The sequence below is a fragment of the Salmo salar genome, chromosome 05, assembly GCF_965601325.2.
Source record: "Salmo salar chromosome 05, fSalSal1, whole genome shotgun sequence".
Classification (NCBI taxonomy): domain Eukaryota; kingdom Metazoa; phylum Chordata; class Actinopteri; order Salmoniformes; family Salmonidae; genus Salmo; species Salmo salar.
Window position 1 is genome coordinate 62,618,670 of NC_138295.1, and position 26,534 is coordinate 62,645,203.

General features: G+C 44.2%; 1 protein-coding gene across 4 annotated transcripts in view; it reads right to left on the reverse strand.

The window, feature by feature from the left end:
• Nucleotides 1-25,931, reverse strand: part of LOC106605464 (rho guanine nucleotide exchange factor 2) — a 65,123-nt gene extending 39,192 nt beyond the window's left edge. The window contains exons 1-6 of one of the 4 annotated variants that reach the window (XM_045718484.2): nt 25,119-25,931; nt 24,613-24,857; nt 6,782-6,971; nt 6,056-6,299; nt 5,257-5,296; nt 4,864-5,059 (exon numbers count right to left, since the gene is read on the reverse strand). In XM_045718484.2, the coding sequence (XP_045574440.1) occupies nt 4,864-5,059; nt 5,257-5,296; nt 6,056-6,299; nt 6,782-6,971; nt 24,613-24,857 (915 nt within the window). In that variant the 5' untranslated portion in view covers nt 25,119-25,931. Of the gene's footprint in view, nt 1-4,863; nt 5,060-5,256; nt 5,297-5,603; nt 5,880-6,055; nt 6,300-6,781; nt 6,972-24,612; nt 24,873-25,118 lie in introns of those variants that run through there. The other 3 variants (XM_014201154.3, XM_014201157.3, XM_045718486.2) reach the window with 3 other exon arrangements.
• Between the last annotated feature and the right edge of the window lie 603 nt (nt 25,932-26,534).

The following is a 26,534-nucleotide window of genomic DNA, read 5'->3' on the forward strand; positions in this document are numbered from 1 at the left end:
AAGAGAGTGATGATGGGGAATGGACAGAGGAGAGAGACTAAGAGCAGTTAGTAGTGATCATGTTGGTATGATAGGATATTAGACGATATGTAAAGGACGTGGTGAGAGACGTGGGCAGCTTTAATCAGGAAGGGTATATTTGCTTGGCTAATATTCTCTGGCCCACCGCAGGATTCTTTATGGGTTTCATATCCGCTGTTCTGCCTGCCTCAGTTTGTTTAAACTCCTACTACCTCAGAATGGACATTTGGAATAGGGCAGATAAAAGTGGAAAAGAGAGCGAGAGGTGGAAAGAGGGAGGTTGATGTGGTGGGATAAAGAGGTGAACAGAGAGATAGAGAGGTGGAAAGAGGGAGGTTGATGTGGTGGGATAAAGAGAGGTGAACAGAGAGATAGAGAGGTGGAAAGAGGGAGGTTGATGTGGTGGGATAAAGAGAGGTGAACAGAGAGATAGAGAGGTGGAAAGAGGGAGGTTGATGTGGTGGGATAAAGAGGTGAACAGAGAGATAGAGAGGTGGAAAGAGGGAGGTTGATGTGGTGGGATAAAGAGAGGTGAACAGAGAGATAGAAAGAGGGAGGTTGATGTGGTGGGATAAAGAGAGGTGAACAGAGAGATAGAGAGATGGAAAGAGGGAGGTTGATGTGGTGGGATAAAGAGGTGAACAGAGAGATAGAGAGGTGGAAAGAGGGAGGTTGATGTGGTGGGATAAAGAGGTGAACAGAGAGATAGAGAAGTGGAAAGAGGGAGGTTGATGTGGTGGGATAAAGAGGTGAACAGAGGGATAGAGAAGTGGAAAGAGGGAGGTTGATGTGGTGGGATAAAGAGAGGTGAACAGAGAGATAGAGAGGTGGAAAGAGGGAGGTTGATGTGGTGGGATAAAGAGGTGAACAGAGGGATAGAGAAGTGGAAAGAGGGAGGTTGATGTGGTGGGATAAAGAGAGGTGAACAGAGAGATAGAGAGGTGGAAAGAGGGAGGTTGATGTGGTGGGATAAAGAGAGGTGAACAGAGAGATAGAGAGGTGGAAAGAGGGAGGTAGATGTGGTGGGATAAAGAGAGGTGAACAGAGAGATAGAGAGGTGGAAAAAGGGAGGTAGATGTGGTGGGATAAAGAGGTGAAGAGAATAAGCGGAGAGAGATTATCAGACACTGTAGATGGGAGGGAGAGGGAGAATAGAAAATGATGGAAAGATGGAGGAAGAAGGGGATATGTGAAAGGGTGAAGAGAAAAGCAAAGGGAGAGAGATGGAGAGGGGACTGTAGAAGGGACGGCAGAGAAGAATAGCAGAAAGTGGTGCGAGAGAGAGAATACGCAGAGAAGGGGAGGTATTGAGCGCAAGGGAGGAAAATGGGGTGGGATTGAGACAAATGAACGGAGGAGTGGGGGTGGAGTGATGGGGAGAGAGGGATAGCGGAGGAGAAAAGCCGGCTTGCTGATGCAATCCTGCCACCCGAAGCAGTAACTGCCCAGCTGGGAAAGAGAGAGAGATTGAGCTAATGGAGAGAGAGAGCGGGGAAAAGAGCGGAGGAATGAGGGATTGAAGGGAAAATAGAGGGGTGACTTTGGCCAAGAGCTATTAAATACCAATACATATATATTTTATATGTACACAAAACTGTTAAGTACATTTACTGTTAAACATAGCGAGACACACACAACCCCAATAAATGATGCTGAGCACACACACTTCCTCTGGGACACAGTGAACACACACCAACAAAACCAAGACACATGTTGTCCAGATGTGTTTGCTCTTAAGTGAGGTATGTGTCTATCTACAGACATATCTTCCTCCTACTCAACATATACTGAACAAAAATAGAAACTCAACATGTAAAGTGTTGTTCCCATGTTTCATGAGCTGAAATAAAAGATCCCAGAAATGTTCCATACGCACAAAAATCGTATTTCTCTCAAATTCTGTGCACAAATTTGTTGACATCCATGTTAGTGAGCATTTCTCCTTTGCCAAGATAATCCATCCACCTGACAGGTGTGGCATATCAAGTAGCTGATTAAACAGCATGATCATTACACAGGTGCAACTTGTACTGGGGACAATAACAGGCCACTCTAAAATTTGCATTTTTATCACAACACAATGCCACAGATATCTCAAGTTTTGAGGGAGTGTGCAATTGGCATGCTGACTGCAGGAATGTCCACCAGAGCGGTTGCCAGATAATTTCATGTTCATTTCTCTACCATAAGCCGCCTCCAATTTGGCAGTACATCTAACCGGCCTCACAACCGCAGACCACTTGTAACCACGCCAGCCCAGGACCTCCACATTTGGCTTCTTCACCTGTGGGATCGTCTCAGACCAGCCACCCGGACAGCTGATGAAACTGAGGAGTATTTATTTCTGTAATAAAGCCCTTTTGTGGGGGCCTATGCCTTCCCAGGCCCACCCATGTCATGTGAAATCCATGGATTAGGGCCTAATTAATTTATTTCAATTTCCTTATATGAACTAACTCAGTAAAATCTTTGAAATTGTTGCATGTTGCATTTATATTTTTGTTCAGAGTAGTATAAGACACATTTGTACAGCTACACTCTTAGAAACAAACCTTGAACCTTTTTGGTTCAAGGTTAAACTCTTTTTGGTTTAAGGTTAAACCCTTTCTGTTCCAGGTAGAACCCTTTTGGGTTACATGTAGAACCCTTTCCACAGTGGGTTCTACATAGAACCCAAAAGGGTTATACCTGGAACCAAAAAAGGGTTATAGCTGAAACCAAAAAAGGGTTTAACCTTGAACCAAAAAGGGTTTAACCTTGAACCAAAAAGGGTTTAACCTTGAACCAAAAAGGGTTTAACCTTGAACCAAAAAGGGTTTAACCTTGAACCAAAAAGGGTTTAACCTTGAACCAAAAAGGGTTCTCCTACGGGGACAGCCGAATAACCCTTTTTTCTAAGAGTGTATGAATAACAGACTTGTGATCTTGTAATGTGTTCTGTTCTCAGCTCCCTCCAGTCTGAAAGACATGACATATTATCATCATGAGCGTACTGGGCTTAATCTAAAGCCACCAGATGTCTCTGTCCAACATATATAGCCAGATCAGCCAGCTCTATATAACACTGAGGTCAGTAGGAATACAGACAGTCCTGTAGACACACAGCAGAAGCACACTGATTCACATTCCAGAGTAGACTCCTCCACATGCTGACTTCTTGAGACGTCACGTGTTATAGTGAGAGAGACAGAGAGCTCATAACTGCTGTAGAGAGGAAAGGTCTGGAGAAGTGAGCTCAGTCTCTCTCTTTCTGACTACTGTTCTCTTTCACTCTTCTGTTCTCTTTCACTCTCTCTTTTCTGTCTGTCCGTCCATCTCAGTCTTATAGTCTGGTGTCCAGTAGCCACTAAACATACAGCACCAAGGGTGTGGACAAACCTCACATACCTGGTTACACCACACACACCACACACACACACACACACACACACACACACACACACACACACACACACACACCACACACACACACACACACACACACACACACACACACACACCACACACACACACACACACACACACACAGGATGGATGTTGTCACAGACCAGAAATAGCTCCGTCAAACAGGGCCAGCAGCTACCTGTCTCTAACAGGCCGTCTGAGGCAATGATGTCATTGCATAAATGAACTTCTGATCATCAAAATCACAGCCACGCCCCTGTGATATCAATGGGATTTCTTATCAGTTGAGATGGAGGGCACAATCTGGCAACCCCCCGTGATAAGGACCTCGGAGGAATCTGGCAACTCAGTGGGTCTTAAGTCAGGGACTTAGTCTGGAGGGGCTGGTAGGGCATCTTTTAGTCTCCCTTGTTTTTTTTTGTTTTTTTATTATTAAACAATATACAGACAAGAATACATCAACTTTACATATATGAGGGTGTTACATGTCAAAATAAAATATAAATTTGCCAAAAAGTGTGACTGTGCATATTGCTCTTTGGTCGGGCTTATTATTAGGACAGTAATCTCTGAAACCCAGAATTTAAATCTTGCGTAATTGCATCAGATTCTTGATACTAGTTATGATACGTCCGTCTGTCCACGAGAGATTAGTAGGACACAAATAACAAACATACAAGAACACAAGCTGTACCCAAGTTCAGTTCAAGTGTGGAATGCCTAAATCATCAACTTGGCCATCACCATCCTGCTGAGGGCCACAGCGCTACTTATTCCTCTTCACTCATCACTTCTCATATCCAACTCACAAAACAGAGTCTCCCCCTGCTGTTTAAAGATCGTCATTACCACAAAGACCCACACACACACACACACACACACACACACACACAACCCACTAGTACAAACACTTAAAAATGTTCTTTCAGAAATCAAGAGCATGTTGCAATTCAGCTAGCCAGATATCGTCATCAATAATCTAAGCAGCACAACAGAGAGAGCCTCGCCCAACATAATGAATAATACTGTTGTGGTTACTGCTTTGACAACATTGTTGTACATATATCATTGCTGTAACATTGTGTTACAGTCTTGGCAAACAGCATATGTGTTGAATTGGAGGGCCTTGCCTTGGTTGTGGTAAAACGGATACCGGTTTTACCACAACCGGTTCACAGCTGAATCTAAATAAAGCAGATACTGTCACTTCCTCTCTGGGGTTCACTGCTGGGACTCTACACTGCAGGGGAAGCTAGCCTACTACCAAACTTCAACTCTCTGTCCTCAGAGACGGTCCTGCGCTCTACTCAAGTACTCTACTGCTTAGTGACAGCTGTGACAGGGTCACATCCATATGCACCCACAACCACAGAAAGACACAGACACTCTGAAACACACACCCACACTCTCCTCTCTCTCTCTTTCTCACTCTCTCACCTTGCGCTGGCCGGCCATCTTGCGCAGGAAGCTGAAGGTGCGTCCCAGAGGGCTTCCCGTCTTCTCCCCCCTCTCCTCCCCGGGGGGAGCACCCCTCAGTCCCTCCGTCCTTCTCTCCTCCCTCCGCCTCTCTCTCTCTTCACCTAGCCGCTGCCTCTCTTCTTGCCCCCACAGCTCACCAAGCTCCGCATCCACACTGAGAAAGAGGTGAAGAGAAACATCCATCCATAAGATGGGACGAGTTTGTGTTCAGCCTAGCTTAGAGGTTTAGTGTGTTACTATGGGTATGTGTGTCAAAAAGCAGTCAGTGACAGATGAGATGAGATCATGTGCTCTATAGGGTTGTGAGTGAACAACGGTCATCAAGAACAGAGAGAGAGAGACACAACTCACCTCTGTGTGGAACCCCCAAATACAGAGCCCAGGGATGACTCTGTGAGAGAGACAGACAGACAGACAGACAGACAGACAGACAGACAGACAGACAGACAGACAGACAGACAGACAGACAGACAGACAGACAGACAGACAGACAGACAGACAGACAGACAGACAGCGAAAGTGAAAGATAGATAGATACAGAGAGGAAGAAAGCAGAAACAGAGGAAACAAACTTAGTCATCCCATTATCTCAAAACCATACAGACATACATACATACATACATACATACATACATACATACATACATACACCTAAGATCCCAGATAGTTTGAAGTGCATCGCCTGATAAGTGACAAACCTCTCTCTCTGCTCTGCAGCTTCTTGGCAAACACAGCTAATCCAAACAATGGCTGAGACCAAGAGTTAACAAACGCATGAAGAAAGACAAGGATGAAATAACAGAAGACAGTTGATTAAAGACCATCAAGGAGTGATTAAAACGATCTCTGCCGATGCTGTGGAATGAAAGGATGAATAGTGAACATGCAAAAGGTGGAATGAAGAGAGCGAGAGAGGAGATACTGAGAACACAGCACTTTCTGTTCCGTGGCTAACGACAGCAGAAGCAGCCCCCAGTGAGAACAAACACAGGAAGAAGGCTTCCGCATAGCTGCACACAGCTAGGAACACACACACACACACACACACACACACACACACACACACACACACACACACACACTAATATCTGCCCTTCAAAACAGGAGAGTCCCCACACACACTCACAAATGAAGAGTCCTACTGTCCTACCTTGGTAGTGGCGTTGGGAGATGGAATTGGAGTTTGAGTAGGAGCGATGGCAAGGCTGATGTTGATGATGATGCTGGTGGTTTTGTGAGTGTGTGTAGGGGTGTGTGTGAGGTGTCTGAGAGTGTGTATGAGTGTGTGCGTGGGTTGGAGGGTGGAGGTTGGCTTTGGGTAGCTGGCGCAGACTGGGACTGGCACACAGGGAGGGAGCGGAGGCACTGAAGCCCTGCAGCTGAGACAACTGTTCCTAAACACACCACAGACAAGAGACAAGGGCCACAGTGTGTCAGAGAGAGAGAGAGATATAGAGAGAGAAAGAGATAGAGGGGAGAGAGCGACCGAAAGAGCGAGCGAAAGAGTGAGCGAGCGAGCGAGAGACAGAGATAAAGGGGAGAGAGCAAGAGAGAGGAGGGAGAAAGAGAGAGAGAGAGAGAGAGAGTGTATGAAAAGCTCTTTCCATAATAAACAAAGACAAGAGCATCAGTGAGTGGCTGTGTGTATTTGCAACAAAATAACCCAAGACGTGCTGCCACTGCTTGCACGAGACGTGTGCATGTGACTGTGTGTGTGTGTGTGTTACTGTCTGCGTTCTAAATAAGATTACTTTATCTCATTCATGTCAGCAAATTATATTTATCACACACTCACATGTGCGCGCACACACACACACATCATTCACAGGATAATTCATCTGATGCTTCAATCCTAGCAGTCTGGACTAGGCCTCACCTCAAATGGGGAGAAGAGCTGGGTCTGGCAGCACGCCTCCTCCTCTGTGAGTGACAGCAGAGAGCCCAGCTCCTGGCCATAGGAGGTGATGGGGGCTCGGCGAGGGTCCCGCCCCCCTCTGCTGAAGCCCTCCAGGGCCCCAAGGAGCACCCGCTCCATCTCTTCTGTGTCAAAACCCTCCAGACTCACACTGGGGGAGAGGGTAGTGTCACAGTAGAGTAGTTGAGTATATAGGAGAGGAGAGGAGTGGAGTAGAGGTGTAGTGGAGAAAGCAGCAGTCAGTCATCCTGCTTGTGAGAGTGTGAGGCTGTAGCTTAGTGATTTGACCCTCTTCTTGTTGTTGAGAGTACTGTAACGGACGTCGTCGCAAGAAAACCAAAATGCAGCGGAGGTTGTGTGTTCATCTTGACATTTAATAAAAATGAACCACTACAAACAAAACACTTGATAGCAATGACAGCAAACAGTCCTGTCTGGTCCCAACTGAACAAAACAGAAAACAATCCCCCACAAAACCCAAAGGAAAAACCTGCTCCTTATGTGTGACTCCCAATCAACAACAACGAACTTCAGCTGTGCCTGATTGGGAGTCACACACGGCCCAAAACAAAGAAATACAAAAAACCTAGAAAAAGAACATAGAACGCCCATCCAATGTAACACACTGGCCTAACCAAAATAAAGAACAAAAAACCCCTCTCTATGGCCAGGGCGTTACAAGTACATTGTGTTGATGACCCGGCTTTATTCGCTGGCGGCTGCACTTAAACTTCTGCTTTGTCTCTGTCCCCTCTCTCCCTCCCCCAAATTGTAGCCTGTGTCCGTAAAATGTATATAGGTTCAGAACTTTTGTTAAACAGCACAGTTACAAAAAAAAGGCAAATATAATTCAAACTGGATGGTCTTCAGAAATAGATGGGAGGGGTCGAGGAAGGACAGGAGTAAAAACAAACAAAAGATTAACTATTGTAAAATAGATTGTGTCCATAACATTTACATAGTATGTAAACTAAGCAAAAAAAGAAATGTCCTCTCACTGTCAACTGCGTTTATTTTCAGCAAACTTAACATGTGTAAATATTTGTATGAACATAAAAAGATTCAAGAACTGAGACATAAACTGAACATGTTCCACAGACGTGATTAACGGAGATTGAATAATGTGTCCCTGAACAAAGGAGGGGTCAATCAAAAGTAACAGTCAGTATCTGGTGTGGCCACTAGCTGCATTAAGTACTGCAGTGCATCTCCTCCTCATGGACTGCACCAGATTTGCCAGTTCTTGCTGTGAGATGTTACCCAACTCTTCCACCAAGGCACCTGCAAGTTCCCGGACATTTCTGGGGGGAATGGCCCTAGCCCTCACCCTCCGATCCAACAGGTCCCAGACATGCTCAATGGGATTGAGATCCGGGCTCTTCGCTGGCCATTGCAGAACACTGACATTCCTGTCTTGCAGGAAATCACGCACAGAATGAGCAGTATGGCTGGTGGCATTGTCATGCTGGAGGTTCATGTCAGGATGAGCTTGCAGGAAGGGTACCACATGAGGGAGGAAGATGTCTTCCCTGCAAGGCACAGAGTTGAGATTGCCTGCAATGACGACAAGCTCAGTCCAATGATGCTGTGACACACCGCCCAGACCACGACGGACCCTCCACCTCCAAATTGATCCCACTCCAGAGTATAGGCCTCGGTGTAACGCTCATTCCTTCGACGACAAACGCAAATCCGACCATCACGCCTGGTGAGACAAAACCGCAACTCGTCAGTGAAGAGCACTTTTTGCCAGTCCTGTCTGGTCCAGCGACGGTGGGTTTGTGCCCACAGGCGACGTTGTTGCCGGTGATGTCTGGTGAGGACCTGCCTTATAACAGGCCTACAAGCCCTCAGTCCAGACTCTCTCAGCCTATTGCGGACAGTCTGAGCACTGCTGGAGGGATTGTGCGTTATTGGTGTATCTCGGGCAGTTGTTGTTGCCATCCTGTACATGTCCCGCAGGTGTGATGTTCAGATGTACCGATCCTGTGCAGGTGTTGTTACACGTGGTCTGCCACTGCGAGGACGATCATCTGTCCGTCCTGTCTCCCTGTAGAGCTTTCTTAGGCGTCTCACAGTACGGACATTGCAGTTTATTGCCCTGGTCACATCTGCAGTCCTCATGCCTCCTTGCAGCATGCCTAAGGCACATTCACGCAGATGAGCAGGGACCCTAGGCATCTTTCTTTTGGTGTTTTTCAGAGTTAGTAGAAAGGCTTCTTTAGTGTCCTAAGTTTTCATAGCTGTGACCTTAATTGCCTACCGTCTGTAAGCTGTTAGTGTCCTCTTACATCTAGACGTTCCGCTAGCGGAACACCTGCTCCAATATCCAATGATAGGCATGGCGCAAATTACAAATTCCTCAAAAATACAAAAACTTCAATTTTTCAAACATATGACTATTTCACAGCATTTTAAAGACAAGACTCTCCTTTATCTAACCACACTGTCCGATTTCAAAAAGGCTTTACAGCGAAAGCAAAACATTAGATTATGTCAGCAGAGTACCCAGCCAGAAATAATCAGACACCCATTTTTCAAGCTAGCATATAATGTCACAAAAAACAAAACCACAGCTAAATGCAGCACTAACCTTTGATGATCTTCATCAGATGACACACCTAGGACATTATGTTATACAATACATGCATGTTTTGTTCAATCAAGTTCATATTTATATCAAAAACCAGCTTTTTACATTAGCATGTGACGTTCAGAACTAGCATACCCCCCGCAAACCTCCGGTGAATTTACTAAATTACTCACGATAAACGTTCACAAAAAACATTACAATTATTTTAAGAATTATAGATACAGAACTCCTTTGTGCAATCGAGGTGTCCGATTTTAAAATAGCTTTTCGGTGAAAGCACATTTTGCAATATTCTGAGTAGATAGCCCAGCCATCACGGCTAGCTATTTAGACACCCACCAAGTTTAGCCCTGACCAAACTCCGATTTACTATTAGAAAAGTTTGATTACCTTTGGTGTTCTTCGTCAGAATGCACTCCCAGGACTGCTACTTCAATAACAAATGTTGGTTTGGTTCAAAATAATCCATTGTTATATCCAAATAGCGGCGTTTTGTTCTTGCGTCAAGACACTATCCGAAGTGTAAATAAGGGTCACGAGCATGGCGCATTTCGTGACAAAAGATTTCTAAATATTCCATTACCGTACTTCGAAGCATGTCAACCGCTGTTTAAAATCCATTTTTATGCCATTTTTCTCATAAAAAAGCGATAATATTCCGACCGGGAATCTGCGTTTAGGTAAAAAGACGAAAGAAAATAAAGCATGGGGTCGACTCGGGCACGAGCCTGAGTCTCACAGTACTGTGACCAGCCACTATCCAAACGCGCTAAGAAATTGTCAGACAGGGCACTTCCTGCATGGAATCTTCTCAGGTTTTGGCCTGCCAAATGAGTTCTGTTATACTCACAGACACCATTCAAACAGTTTTAGAAACTTTGGAGTGTTTTCTATCCAAAGCTAATAATTATATGCATATTCTAGTTTCTGGGCAGGAGTAATAATCAGATTAAATCGGGTACGATTTTTATCCGGCCGTGAAAATACTGCCCCCTAGCCATAACAGGTTAATGACCGTTTCACAGGTGCATGTTCATTAATTCTTTATGATTCATTGAAGCATGGGAAACAGTGTTTAAACCATTTACAATGAAGATCTGTGAAGATATTTGGATTTTTACAAATTACCTTTGAAAGACATGGCCCTGAAAAAGGGACGTTTCTTTTTTTGCTGAATTTATATGTCACACCCTGATCCATTTCACCTGTCTTTGTGATAGTCTCCACCCCCCTCCAGGTGTCGCCCATCTTCCCCATTATCCCCTGTGTATTCATACCTGTGGTCTCTGTTTGTCCGTTGCCAGTTCATCTTATTTGTCAAGTAAACCAGCGTTTTTGTTCTCAGCTCCTGCTTTTCCCAGTCTCTCTTGTTCGCGCCCTCCTGGTTTTGACCTTTGCCTGTCCTGACTCTGAGCCCGCCTGCCTGACCACTCTGCCTGCCCCTGACCCTGCCTGCCGACCTGTACCTTTGCCCCACCTCTGGATTGTTGACCTCTGCCTACCCTGACCCTAAGCATGCCTGCCGTCCGGTACCGTTGCCCCACCTCTGGTTTACTGACCCCTGCCTGCCTTGATGTGTCTTTTGCCTGCCCCTGTTGGAATATTAAACCATTGTCAATTTGACGTGTCTGCATCTGGGTCTTCAAAGACCTTCTGAAACTCGTCAGTCTATTCTTGTTCTGTTGGATATTAAGGCTATTCCATGCGAGAAATTGCCACGAAACTGAAGATCTCGTACAACGCTGTGTACTACTCCCTTCACACAACAGTGTAAACTGGCTCTAACCAGAATAGAAAGAAGAGCGACAGGCCCCGGTGCTCAACTGAGCAAGAGGACAAGTACATTAGAGTGTCTAGTTTGAGAAACAGATGCCTCACAAGTCCTCAACTGGCAGCTTCATTAAATAGTACCCGCAAAACACCAGTCTCAACGTCAACAGTGAAGAGGCGACTCCGGGAGTTCCTCTGCCCAGTGTCTGTGTTCTTTTGCCCATCTTAATCATTTATTTTTATTGGCCAGGCTGAGATATGGCTTTTTCTTTGCAACTCTGCCTAGAAGGCCAGCATCCCAGAGTTGCTGCTTCACTGTTGACGTTGAGACTGGTGTTTTGCGGGTACTATTTAATGAAGCTGCCAGTTGAGGACTTGAGGCGTCTGCTTCTCAAACTAAACACTCTAATGTACAGTTGAAGTCGGTAGTTTACATATACATTTAAACTCAGTTTTTCACAATTTCTGACATTTAATCCTAGTAAAAATTCCCCTTTCTTAGGTTAGTTAGGATCACCACTTTATTTTAAGAATGTGAAATGTCAGAATAATAGTAGAGTGATTTATTTCAGCTTTTATTTCTTTCATCACATTCCCAGAGGGTCAGAAGTTTACATACACTCAATTAGTATTTGGTAGCATTGCCTTTAAATTGTTTAACTTGGGTCAAACGTTTCAGGTAGCCTTCCACAAGCTTCCCACCATAAGTTGGGTGAATTTTGGCACATTCCTCCTGACTGAGCTGGTGTAACTGAGTCTGGTTTGTAGGCCTCTTTGCTCGCACATGCTATTTCAGTTCTGCCGACAAATTTTCTATGGGATTGGGGTCAGGGCTTTGTGATGGCCACTCCAATACCTTGACTTTGTTGTCCATTTGGAAGACCCATTTACGACTAACCTTCAACTTCCTGACTGATGTCTTGAGATGTTGCTTCAATATATCCACATAATTGTCTTTCCTCATGATGCCATCTATTTTGTGAAGTGCACCAGTCCCTCCAGCAACAAAGCACCCCTACAAAATGAGGCTGCCACCCCCGTGCTTCACAGTTGGGATGGTGTTCTTCGGCTTGCAAGCCTCCCCCTTTTTCCTCCAAACATAATGGTCAGTATGGCCAAACAGTTCTATTTTTGTTTCATCAAACCAGAGGACATTTCTCCAAAAAGTACGATATTTGTCCCCATGTGGAGTTGCAAACCATAGTCTGGCTTTTCTATGACAGTTTTGGAGCAGTTGCTTCTTCCTTGCTGAGCGGCCATTCAGGTTATGTCGATATAGGACTCGTTTTACTGTGGATATTGATACTTTTGTACCTGTTTTCTCCAGCATATTCACAAGGTCCTTTGCTGTTGTTCTGGGATTGATTTGCACTTTTCGCACCAAAGTGCGTTAATCTCTAGGAGACAGAATGCGTCTCCTTCCTGAGCGGTATGACGGCTGTGTGGTCCCATGGTGTTTATACTTGCGTACTATTGTTTGTACAGATGAACGTGGTACCTTCAGGCGTTTGGAAATGGCTCCCAAGGATGAACCAGACTTCTGGAGGTATACCATTTTTTTTTCTGAAGTCTTGGCTGATTTCATTTGATTTTCCCATGATGTCAAGCAAAGAGGCACTGAGTTTGAAGGTAGGCCTTGAAATACATCCACAGGTACACCTACAATTGACTGAAATGATGTCAATTAGCCCATCAGAAGCTTCTAAAGCCATTACATTATTTTCTGGAATTTTCCAAGCTGTTTAAAGGCACATTCAACTTAGTGTATGTAAACTTCTGACCCACTGGAATTGTGATACAGTGAATGATAAGTGAAATAGTATGTCTGTAAACAATTGTTGGAAAAATTACTTGTGTCATGCACAAATTAGATGTCCTAACCGACTTGCCAAAACTATAGTTTGTTAACAAGAAATTTGTGGAGTGGTTGAAAAACGGGTTTTAATGACTCCAACCTTAAGTGTATGTAAACTTCTGACTTCAACTGTACTTGTCCTCTTGCTCAGTGGTGCACCGGGGCCTCTCACTCCTCTTTCTATTCTGGTTAGAGCCAGTTTACACTGTTCTGTGAAGAGAGTAGTACACAGCGTTGTACGAGATCTTCAGTTTCTTGGCAATTTCTCGCATGGAATAGCCTTCACTTCTCAGAACAAGAATAGACTGACGAGTTTCAAAAGAAATGTCTTTGTTTCTGGCCATTTTCAGCTGGTAATCGAACCCACAAATGCTGATGCTCTAGATACTCAACTAGTCTAAAGAAGGCCAGTTTTATTGCTTCTTTAAATCAGGACAACCGTTTTCAGCTAATTGCAAAAGGGTTTTCTAATGATCAATTAGCCTTTTAAAAATGATACATTTGGATTAGCTAACTGATAATGGAATTTATATGTTTAAAGTAATGACTATAGAATTCTACCCTGAAACCATATAATTGTATGAAATGTATTTGAATCATAAAACTATAATCTGATGATGTGTCTAGTTTTAGTCAGAATTAGAACAAGGACCTTTTGCTCCTTTTTAGTATGTAAGCAGGGTGCAAGTGTGAAACAAATGATAAGAGGAGCTATCGACAGACAAGTTGTACTACTGTGTTCCTTACAGGACATTCTGTCTCCACCCGTGGAGTGGAGAAACTGTTAGGCTTGCAGAAGAGTATGAAACATGTTGCAGATTAAAGAAACAATGTATCTGTATAGTGGAAAAACACCGACTGTCTGAGCAAGGTGTAGCTTAAGATTTGAACTTGTTTGTGTGTGTGTTATAAAGACTGTGTTTGCATTTTTTATTTCAGAACGTTCTCTGAATAAACTGTACGGACCTTTTGCATAAACTGAGTCTTTGCCTAATTATTATTAAACCCAGGGTCTTACAAACCTCAGGGATTGGTCAAAGCTTAATTGATTGTTAGTTATTATCATTGGGATTGAAAATTCTCGTGACAGCTTGGTCCTTCGAGGCCGGACCTCAATATCTTTTTCTGTCGTTCCATGGAGACACCGAAACCGTGCACGGGCGGATGAGAAATCCGTAGATTAAAGACCTGGCCCCAGACTGAGGGTTCTTTACAGTCCGGTGGCGTATTGGTATGTGACAGAAACGGTGATGCGTTCCAACCTACATTGAATTCTCAGCTGCAAGAATAAGGTCAGTAGTCTTTATTCATGGATTTTGGGGGTAGGATCTAAACTTGCATTAGACGTATACATATTACACATGCTCAGTTGATTTTGAATCTATTAGATGCTGTACTTTTGCCAGAAAAGTTAGCTATTTGTAAGTGTGAGGCTCATAATAAAGGAACAGATAGTATCAGCCTACCTTAGTCCCTGTTTGTATATGTGGCAATATTGACACATGGGCAGAGCCATGTGTCAACAGGAAGGAAGGATGGTAGAGCAGGTGTTAGAGCAGGTTAGGAAACACTGCAGGTTAGGAAAGACTTTGTGGCCTATGGGATAACGAACTACTTAAAAAAAATGTATAATAAGCATTCCCAACTTACTTGGCGGACACGATTATGGTAGCTAAAATATTAGGTCCAGATATTATCCCTAGAGTTGGTTTACTAGGATCTATTTCTTTAAATAAGGTAAACCATATAGAATGCCAGAGTTAGGAAGACCAGAACAGGTAGACATAGAAGTTGAAGATGTACTAGCAGAACACATGAGAAGACTGTTTGTTAACCTGTTAGGGCTAGGGGGCAGCATTTGCACGTCTGGATAAAAAAATGTACCCGATTTAATCTGGTTACTAATCCTACCCAGTAACTAGAATATGCATACACTTATTATATATGGATAGAAAACACTCTAAAGTTTCTAAAACTGTTTGAATGGTGTCTGTGAGTATAACAGAACTCATTTGGCAGGCAAAACCCTGAGACATTTTCTGACAGGAAGTGGAAACCTGATGTGTTGTATTACCTTTAAACCTATCCCATTGAAAAACACAGGGGCTGAGGAATATTTTGGCACTTCCTATTGCTTCCACTAGATGTCACCAGCCTTTACAAAGTGTTTTGAGTCTTCTGGAGGGAGATCTGACCGAACAAGAGCCATGGAACGATGATGTCCCATTAGACACCTGGCGCGCGAGTTCATGTTGGGTACCCTCGTTCCAATACGTTATAAAAGAGTATGCATTCGTCCACCTTGAATATTATTCATGTTCTGGTTAAAAAAGGCCCTAATGATTTATGCTATACAACGTTTGACATGTTTGAACGAACGTAAATATATTTTTTCCCCTCGTTCATGACGAGAAGTCCGGCTGGCTTAGATCATGTGCTAACAAGACGGAGATTTTTGGACATAAATGATGAGCTTTTTTGAACAAAACTACATTCGTTATGGACCTGTGATACCTGGAAGTGACATCTGATGAAGAGAATCAAAGGTAATGGATTATTTACATAGTATTTTCGATTTTAGATCTCCCCAACATGACGTCTAGTCTGTATCGCAACGCGTATTTTTCTGGGCGCAGTGCTCAGATTATTGCAAAGTGTGATTTCCCAGTAAGGTTATTTTTAAATCTGGCAAGTTGATTGCGTTCAAGAGATGTAAATCTATAATTCTTTAAATGACAATATAATATTTTACCAATGTTTTCTAATTTTAATTATTTAATTTGTGACGCTGACTTGACTGCCGGTTATTGGAGGGAAACGATTTCCTCAACATCAATGCCATAGTAAAACGCTGTTTTTGGATATAAATATGAACTTGATAGAACTAAAAATGCATGCATTGTCTAACATAATGTCCTAGGAGTGTCATCTGATGGAGATTGTAAAAGGTTAGTGCATCATTTTAGCTGGTTTTATGGTTTTGGTGACCCTGTCTTTGACTTGACAAAACATTACACACAACTCTTGTAAATGTACTGTCCTAACATACTCTAAATTTATGCTTTCGCCGTAAAACCTTTTTGAAATCGTAAAACGTGGTTAGATTAAGGAGATGTTTATCTTTCAAAGGGTGTAAAATAGTTGTATGTTTGAAAAATTTGAATTTTGACATTTATTTGGATTCAAATTTGCCGCTCTTGAAATGCACCTGCTGTTGATGGAGTGCACCACGGGTGGCACGCTAGCGTCCCACCTAGCCCATAGAGGTTAACCAAACCCGTATGTCCAAGATTTTGTGTCCAACAGGTGAATAACAGGAGAAGGTGATTCACTCAATCCAACCAGGAGACTGGGTGAGGATCCAGTCCCCGAGGAGAAAAGACTGGAAGCAGCCCCGTTTGGAAGGCCCATACCAGGTTCTGTTAAACCACTGCCTTTGCCATTAGAATAGCTGAGAGAGTCACTTGGGTCCATGTTACCCACTGCAAAAAGGTATGTACACATACAAGCACTGCTGATCACACACAGAGTTAGGAGAAGAACCGAGTACCAAACAGGGTCCGGGGGTTACCTCCTTAACGAAGATCCCCTATCCTGACCGTTCATCACTGTGTGTGCTCCTAGAAGTGTGAGTATGGGGTGGTACCTAGCAGACCGACTAAGGGCAGGAGAGGGTTGGCAGTTTTTGGGAATATTAGGGACTCTGAGCTGCATCATAGTCTTGGTAATCTTTCTGATACATTCAGATCCACCACCTTCCAGTACTAATTATACGACGCTGTTGTCATTGATAAGAAGTAAAAGATAAACTATATAATACACTGACCATCAAGGATGAGTGACTTACAGAATAGGAGTCTTAACCTGTTAGGGCTAGGGGGCAGCATTGACACGGCTGGATAAAAAACATACCCGATTTAATCTGGTTACCACTCCTACTCAGTAACTAGAATATGCATATACTTATTACATATGGATAGAAAACACCCTAAATTTTCTAAAACTGTTTGAATGGTGTCTGTGAGTATAACAGAACTCAAATGGCAGGTCAAAACCTGAGAGATTCCTTTACAGGAAGTGGCCTGTCTGACCATTTCTGGAACTTCTTTGCCATCTCTATCATTTACTAAGGATCTCTGCTCTAACGTGACACTTCCCACGTCGTCCATAGGCTCTCAGAGCCCGGGAAAAAAGAGAATGTCGTCATTCCAGCCCCAGGCTGAAACACATTATCGCCTTTCTCAAGTGGCCCATCAAGAGACACTAGCTTATGCGCGTGACCCCGACCGCCCCCGCCTTTGGGATTTTTTCCTCTGTTTGCCGAAAAGGAGATTCCCTGTCGGAATTTTATCGCTTTTCTACGAGAAAAATGACGTAAAAATTGATTTTAAACAGCGGTTGACATGCTTCAACGTACGGCAATGGAATACTTTGAATTTTATTGTCAGGAATTGCGCCAAGCGCGCGACACTTCTTTACTATTTCGGATAGTGTCTGGAACGCACGAACAAAACGCCGCTATTCGGATATAACGATGGATTATTTTGGACCAAACCAACATTTGTTATTGAAGTAGACGTCCTGGGTGTGCATTCTGACGAAGACAACAAAAGGTAATGACATTTTTATAATAGTAAATATGATTATGGTGAGTGCTAAACTTGCCGGGTGTCTAAATAGCGAGCCCGTGATGCTTGGGCTATGTACTTAGAATATTGCAAAATGTGCTTTCACCAAAAAGCTATTTTAAAATCGGACATATCGAGTGCATAGAGGAGGTCTGTATCTATAATTCTTAAAATAATTGTTATGCTTTTTGTGAACGTTTATCGTGAGTAATTTAGTAAAATGTTAGCGAATTCCCCGTAAGTTTGCGGGGGGTATGCTAGTTCTGAACGTCACATGCTAATGTAAAAAGCTGGTTTTTGATATAAATATGAACTTGATTGAACAAAACATGCATGTATTGTATAACATAATGTCCTAGGGTTGTCATCTGATGAAGATCATCAAAGGTGAGTGCTGCATTTAGCTGTCTTCTGGGTTTTGGTGACATTATATGCTGGCTTGAAAAATGGGTGTCTGATTATTTCTGGCTTGGTACTCTGCTGACATAATCTAATGTTTTGCTTTCGTTGTAAAGCCTTTTTGAAATCGGACAGTGTGGTTAGATTAACGAGAGTCTTATCTTTAAATGGCTGTAAAATAGTCATATGTTTGAGAAATTGAAGTAATATGATTTTGAAGATTTTGAAAATCGCGCCACAGGATGGCAGTGGCTGTTACGTAGGTGGGACGAATTCGTCCCGCCGGTCCCATAGAGGTTAAGAAGGTCAAGATGTAGGGTTTAAGGTAAACATTAAACAATTTCCTGGGGAAGCAGATAACTTTACAGGGATTGGGTTGGCCAGATTGAAGTACTCGGCCAACCCACCTCGGTTCACTTTAACTCCTGATGAGTACCAGTGTTATAGATACAAGAATGGCACCGAGAACTTAGGTGATTTTAATGGCTGTAATGCAATAGTTAATGTGACTGACTTAGGTTTGGAAGTACAGGACAAAATTCTTAACCTCACAGCACCTATAACTGATGTATGGTGGGCTTGTACCAGCAAAGGACGCATACGACAGACAAAGGGTGGTTAGGAACTTGCGCCCCACTGTTATTGGTCCAACCAGTTCGAGTTAGTCATCAGAGGCCAGTTATAGGAGGCTAAAGTAGGCATAGGAGGAGTTTTGACCAGGATGGGAGTAGATTTGTCTAGATGGATGCTATTGGCATCCCCAGGGAAGTTTCAGATTAATACAAAGCTATGAATCAAATAGGTGAAGACTTTACCACTACGTTCTTTTGGTAGTTGACAATAAATACAAATGTGGATTGGATTAATGACATCTATTATAATCAACAGAGATTCATGAATGAAACCGGGGATGCAGTAAAGGGGTTCTCTGACCAATTATCCGCCACCTCCCTCATGACCTGGCAAAATAGGCTGGCTCTCAATATGGTATTGGCAGAAAAGGACAGGGTATGTAGAATGATAGGGGTTCATTGTTGTACATTTATTCCTAATAACACAGCTCCAGACGGATCAGTGACCAAGGCCCTGGCCGGTTTAACCACATTAGCTCATGAGTTAGCAGAGACCTCTGGGATGGATACCTCACTGACTGGGTGGTTCGATAGTATGTTTGGAAAGTGGAAACATTTTGTAATTACCGTATTGTGAGCTGCTTTCACCTGTGTTGGTGTTGGTGTTGTGTGGATGCTGTTTCTCATCCTTAAAAAAAAACAGGCTCACCGGTAGGAGCGGGTACTCTGGTGGGCCATATGGAGAACGTTCCTGCTTCCCTAGCTCGCACCCCTTTTCATGCCATTCTGCTGTGGGGAGACCAGTCCAAATCTCTCCGGGTTCTCATTGACTCTGGATCTGACGAGAGCTTTTTGGACGCAACCCTGGTGTCCGAGCTGAACATCCCCACTCAGCCCCTCTCCATTCCCATGGACGTTAGAGCGCTGGACGGGCGTCACCCACAACACCACTCCCATCAACCTACGTGTGTCAGGGAACCACAGCGAGGCTATCCAGTTCCTGCTCATCAAGTCCCCTCAGATTCAAGTCCCCTCTATAGCCTTTTTATTGCTTACCTCCCTACTCTTCTAGATTTGCACACACTGTACATAGATCTTTCTATTTTTCTTTTGTGTTATTGACTGTACATTTGTTTATGTGTAACTCTGTTGTAGTTCTTGTCACACTGCTATACTTTATCTTGGCCAGGTTGCAGTTGTAAATGAGAACTTGTTCGCAACTGGCCTAGCTGGTTAACCTGTCTGGGCTAGGGGGCAGTATTTTCACGGCCGGATGAAAAACGTACCCAATTTAAAACAGGTTACAACTCTGGCCCAGAAACTAGAATATGCATATTATTAGTAGATTTGGATAGAAAACACTCTGAAGTTTCTAAAACTGTTTGAATGGTGTCAATGAGTATAACAGAACTCATATGGCAGGCAAAAACCTGAGAAAAAACTAAGCAGGAAGTGGAAAGTCTGAGAATTGAAGTTCTTCTTTTGATTCTCTATCGAAGCTACAGTGTCTGTGGGGGACGTTGCACTTCCTAAGACTTCCATTGGCTGTCTAAAGCCTTCAGAAAGTGGTTTGAGCCTTCTCCTGTCACTGGGCAGAGTATAGGAGCTCAGTTACTGAGTGATCGGCCTGGCAACAAAGGGATTGGATAGGCGCGGTCACACGAGCACGCCGTTCCTTCTTTTTCTTCTTGAATGAATACGCTATTGTCCGGTTGGAATATTATCGCAATTTTACATAAAAAATACCATAAAGATTGATTTTAAACAGCGTTTGAAATGCTTCTAAGTACGGTAATGGAACATTTTGACTTTTCGTCTCTCGTTCCGCGCTTGCGCGTTATGCCTTTGGATAAGTGATCTGTACGCACGAACAAAACTGAGGTATTTGTTCATAAATATGGATTATTTCGAACAAAATCAACATTTCTTGTGGAAGTAGCAGTCCTGGGAGTGCATTCTGACGAAGATCAGCAAAGGTAAGAGAATATTTCTAATACTAATTCTGAGTTTCGGTTGCCCGAACTTGGCGGGTGTCTGAATAGCTCACCGTGATGGCTGAGCTATGTACTCAGAATATTGAAAAATGTGCTTTCTCCGTAAAGCTATTTTAAAATCTGACACAGTGGTTGCATCCAGGGGTAGTCTATTAATAATTCTTTAAATAATTGTTATATATTTTGTCAATGTTTATGATGAGTGTTTTTGTAAATTGATGTGCACATTCCACGGACGTTTTGGTGGGAATACATTTTCTGAACATCATGCGCCAATGTAAAATGCTGTTTTTGGATATAAATATGAACTTTATTGAACAAAACATACATGTATTGTGTAACATAATGTCCTAGGAGTGTCATCTGATGAAGATTGTCAAAGGTTAGTGCTTCATTTAGCTGTGTTTTGGGTTTTATTGACACGTCCTTGCATGGAAAATGGCTGTGTGATTATTTTTGTCTATGTACTCTCCTAACATAATCTAATGTTTTGTTTTCGCTGTAAAGCCTTTTTGAAATGGGACAATGTGGTTACATCAAGGAGAAGTGTATCTTTAAAAAGGTGTAAAATAGTTGTAAGTTTGAGAAAGTTGAATTATGACATTTTGTTGTTTTTGAATTTGCCGCCCTGATATTTCACTGGCTGTGTCCCGCAGTGAAATATGGGCTAGTGTCCCACCTAGCCCATAGAAGTTAAATAAAAGGTGAAATAAATATCAAATAAATAAACTCACCCCGCAGAAGGTTCTGTTCGCGTGGTCTCCAGCTGCTGACCAGGCGTTCTGGGACCTCAAACATCGCTTCATCTTGGTTCATCCGGACCCTTCCCGTCAGTTCGTGGTGGAGGCCAATGCTTCTGATGTCGGAGTGGGGGAAGTCCTGTCCCAGCGTTCTGCTCTGGACCTCAAGCTACATCCCTGAGCCTTCTTCTCCCACCGCCTCAACACCACGGAAAAGAACTACGATGTGGCGAATCGTGAGCTTCTCGCAGTGAAGATGGTGTTGGAGGAATGGAGGCACTGACTGGAGGGGGCGGAACACACATTCATCATGTGGACCGACCACAAGAACCTGGAGTATCTCCACACCGCCAAGCACCTCAATTCCAGGCAAGCCAGATGGGCCCTGCTGTTCACACGTTTCAACTTCTCCTTCTTTTACCGGCCAGGATCCAAGAATGTCAGGCCGGATGCACTGTCCCGCCACTATAGCCCCACGGGTACCACCCCGGAGCCCGAGACCATCCTTCCCATATACCTCAGCTGACGGCACTCAGCTGGGGTATAGGGAAACATGTCCAGGAGGCGCAGCGGTCCCAGCCGAACCCTGGGCGGGCCCTGATAATCAGATGTTTGTGCCTGACGCTGTCCGCTCTGCGGTCCTGGAGTGGGCTCATTCCTCCAGGCTTGCCTGCCACCCGGGCTCCTATCGGACCCTGGCCTTCGTGCGACAGTGCTTTTGGTGGCCTACGATGGTTCTGGATGTCGGCGCGTTTGTCTCCGCCTGCACGGTCTGTGCTCAGAATAAGACTCCTCTGCAAGCTCCGGCTGGTCTTCTGCAACCACTTCCTGTCGCTCACCATCCCTGGTCCCACATATCTCTGGACTTCGTCACGGGTCTCCCCCCGTCTGAGGGCAACACTGCCATCCTGACTGTGGTCGACCGGTTTTCCAAGGCCGCTCACTTCATTCCTCTCCCCAAACTACCCTCGGCCAAGGAGACGGCCCAGCTCATGGTGCAGCACGTCTTCCGGATCCATGGACTGCCCGTGGACATGGTCTCCGACCGGGGGCCTCAGTTCTCGTCCCGGTTCTGGAAGGCGTTTTGCGCCCTCATTGGGTGGTCGTCGGCCAGTCTGTCCTCTGGGTTCCACCCCCAGTCCAATGGCCAGTCGGAGCGAGCCAACCAGGATCTTGAGACTACTCTGCGCTGTCTGGTCTCCGCCAACTCCACCTCCTGGAGTCAGCAGCAGGTATGGGTCGAGTACGCCTGCAACACCCTTCCCTGCTCTGCCACGGGCCTATCTCCGTTTGAGTGTTCCCTGGGGTATCAGCCCCCGCTCTTCCAGATGTTTGTCCGCCGCTGTCGTCGTACCTGGAGGAGAGCCCAGACAGCCCTCCTCAAGGCCACCTACAGGTATCGACGACAAGCGGTTCGCCGGTAGTGTCTTGAGCAGAAGGTATGGCTATCCACCCGGGATCTGCCCCTCTGGGTGGAATCCCGCAAATTCTCCCCCTGGTTTATCGGCCCATCTCCAAGATTATTAGCCCCTGTTCATCTTCTGTTGCCCCGTACCCTTCGTATACATCCCACCTTTCATGTGTCCAGAGTCAAACTATGTCTCACAGCCCTATGTCTCCTGTTTCCAGGCCCACCCCTCTTCCCCGTCTCATCGGCGGCCAATCGGCTTACACAGTGAGGCATCTCCTGAAGGTTCAACCTCGGGGCAGGGGGTTCCAGTACCTGGTTGACTGGGAGGGTTATGGCCCGGAGGAGAGGTGCTGGGTCCCCGCCAGGGACATCCTGGACCCAATCCTCATCGCGGGGTTTCAACGCCGACACCCCCGGTCAACCAGGTATGCGCCCAGGTAGGACGCCAAGTGGCGCCCCTAGAGGGGAGGGGTACTGTCACACCCTGATCTGTTTCACCTGTCCTTGTGATTGTCTTCACCCCCCTCCAGGTGTCGCCCCCCTCTTCCCCATTATCCCCTGTGTATTTATACCTGTGTTCTCTGTTTGTCCGTTGCCAGTTCGTCTTGTTTGTCAAGTCAACCAGCCCCTGACCCTGAGCCTGCCTGCCAATCTGTACCTTTGCACCACCTCTGGATTGTTGACCTCTGCCTACCCTGAGCCTGCCTGCCGTCTGGTACCATTGCCCCACCTTTACTGACCCCTGCCTGCTGCCCCTGTTGGAATATTAAACCATTGTCAATTTGACGTGTCTGCATCTGGGTCTTACATTGATTCCTGATAGTATAAGCTGGAAGTAGAAGTGTTGTTGTTATTATTCCAAAAATAAAAGGATTCTAAATTGTTGCCAACATCTTGGATAAATGGGTGGGAAAAAGAACGATAGATAAAGGACAGACAAAGACAGAGAGAGGGGAAAGAACATTGCCATGCCCAGTGAATTTACGAGCAGAAGAGATTAGCAAATGAAAGAGTAGGAGAGTGCCAGCTAAAACAGCACTGATAAGAACACCAGCAGTTAGAGCAGGAATGCCAGAGATAACAACAGCATTGACTATATGTGTGGTAAGTTATATACTGGTAGCACTGGTCTTAGATCAGCCATTCCCTAAAATAAATATTAGAACATAGCTAGCATAATCCTACACAGCACTCCTAAATTCTCGCAGCCCTCCAGGAACATGGTTGAGTTGCAAGGTGTGAATTTAACTCAAATCACTATCTCACTCTCAAATCTAAATCAAATTTTGTTTGTCACATGCGCCGAATACAACTGGTGTAGACTTTACTGTGAAATGCTTGCTTATGAGCCCTTAAGCAACAATGCAGTTTAAAGGTACGAGTTATTCTAGGTAAATATGTACATGAAGGCAGGGTAAAGTGACTAGTTATCAGGTTAAATAATAATAAGAGTAAAATAAAGAGAGTAGCAGCAGCAAATTGTGTGTAAAAGTGTGTGTGTGTGTGTGTGTGTGTGTGTGTGTGTGTGTGTGTGTGTGTGTGTGTGTGTGTGTGTGTGTGTGTGTGTGTGTGTGTGTAAGTTTGCGATAAAAGTCACTATTGAGCAAAGTTGGGTTGGAACTCGTAAGATGTCGCCCTTCACCATCAGCCTCTACCCTCGACACTGATGTGAGGTCAGTTTTGGGTTTCACCGCCCTAATGATAAAGGTTAGGATTTGGGGAAGTTAAGCTGATCCTAGATCTGTCTCTACGAGCAACTTGTAGTCTTGTACCTAAAGCAGGTTGTTGACCACCGGACTTGTAAGTATTGGTCGTTAGTGTGCCCCCTACCTGCGTTGCTGGTACTGCGGGGGGCAGCCATACATCATGGCACCAGGCTGCCAGCTGTGCCTGCGGAGGTGGTCCAGATTGTGTGTGAGACAGTAGGAGGGGATCCGACGTAGTGTCACCCCTCCAGAGGAGGGAGAGGAGGGGCAAGGGGAGGAGGGTGGGGGGGCCGGACATGGGACGCAGCGGCCTCCCAGATATGACGGGGAGCCTGGGAGACGAGGGGAGTGAGGAGGAGTGGTGATCATCTGACGGAGAGGGGAAGGGAGAGCAAGGGTGAGAGAGAGAGAGAGAGAGAGAGAGAGAGAGAGAGAGAGAGGAAGGGTACGAGAGAATGGACAGATGTTATGTAAAGGCCTTTATTCATTCTTTCACTGCAATTCATTATTTACAAAATACATCTCATGGCAGCTACAGAATCAACTATTAGATTATAATTACAATTTAGTACATATTAGATTTTGAGGAAGCGTTCAAAAGCTGAAGTTGCTACTAAATTGTTAACTCACTCTGTGGTTTGCATGTTGGACTTGTTATGCTTTCATGGAAACATCATGAGGTCACGTCCAAACAAAAAGATACTGCAACTAGCGCACTTGAGAGAAAAGGTGAAACAAAATGCAGCCAAATCTTGTTTCAACCTTCTGTATTTTACAAGAACAATGTGAAACGTTTGATACATAGATGCCACACTCTCAATGACAACACTGTCCTAAACATCTGGAATGAGATTAAGAAGGATTAAGACCTAAAGATTCGTTAAGATGATCTGCATTGGGAACCAAATGAATAGCAGTGTGTCAAATGCCTGGAACTGATGCCTACTTCCTGGTCTGTTTTATGATGTAATCATAACTACTTCTTTATTCTAGCTGAGCATAGACAAATACAAAATGGAATCCATACCATATGTATGAGAGTAGGACTGTGGTCAGAGCCCATTGAATAATGTAGTCACAGCAACCTCTAAAGGTGATGTCTTGTCAAGATCATGGCAATCACAATCTATAGGCTTCCTTTTGATGACAGAAAAATGAAACATTTAAATATTGAATCCTTACCGAGTGGTGTGTGTGTGTGTGTATGTGCTGCATGCCTTTGAGAGCGAGAGACAAGAGAGTAGTAGGGAGGTTGTATATTTAATGAATTCCTTCAACCATCTGTCGTGTATCATGCTTCATGTAATGAGGTTTAGATAACACTGATACAGACTCCAGCCCTGCATGGTACAGTACCGAACCACACCCCGACACCAGTGGTGTAAAGTACTTTAAAGTACTTTTTGAGGTACCTGTACTTTACTATTTATATTTTTTGACAACTTGTACTTTTACTTCACTACATTCCTAAAGAAAATAATGTACATTTTAATCCATACATTTTCCCTGTCACCCAAAAGTACTGGTTACATTTTGAATGTTTAGCAGGACAGGAAAATTGTCCAATTCACACACTTATCAAGAGAACATTCCTAGTCTGGCTGACTCACTAAACACAAATGTTTTGTTTGTAAATTGTCAGTGTTGGAGCGTGCCCCTGGTTTTCCTTAAATACAAAAAAAAAAAAAAAAAAAAAAATTGTGCTGTCTGGTTTGGTAAATATAAGGAATTTGAAATTATTTATACTTTTACAGTTGATACTTAACTATATTTTAGCAATTACATTTACTTTTGATACTTAAGTATATTTAAAACCCAATACTTTTAGACTTTTACTCAAGTAGTATTTTACTGGGTGACTTTCACTTTTACTTGAGCCATTGTCTATTACAGTATGTTTACTTTTAGTCAAGTATGACAATTGGGTACTTTTTCACCACTGCCCCACACTAAGGACAACCCTCACTGACACACTCACGTGAGGGCGGAGGTGTATGTTTCATGATTAACAACTCATGGTGTAATTGTAACAACATACATGAACTC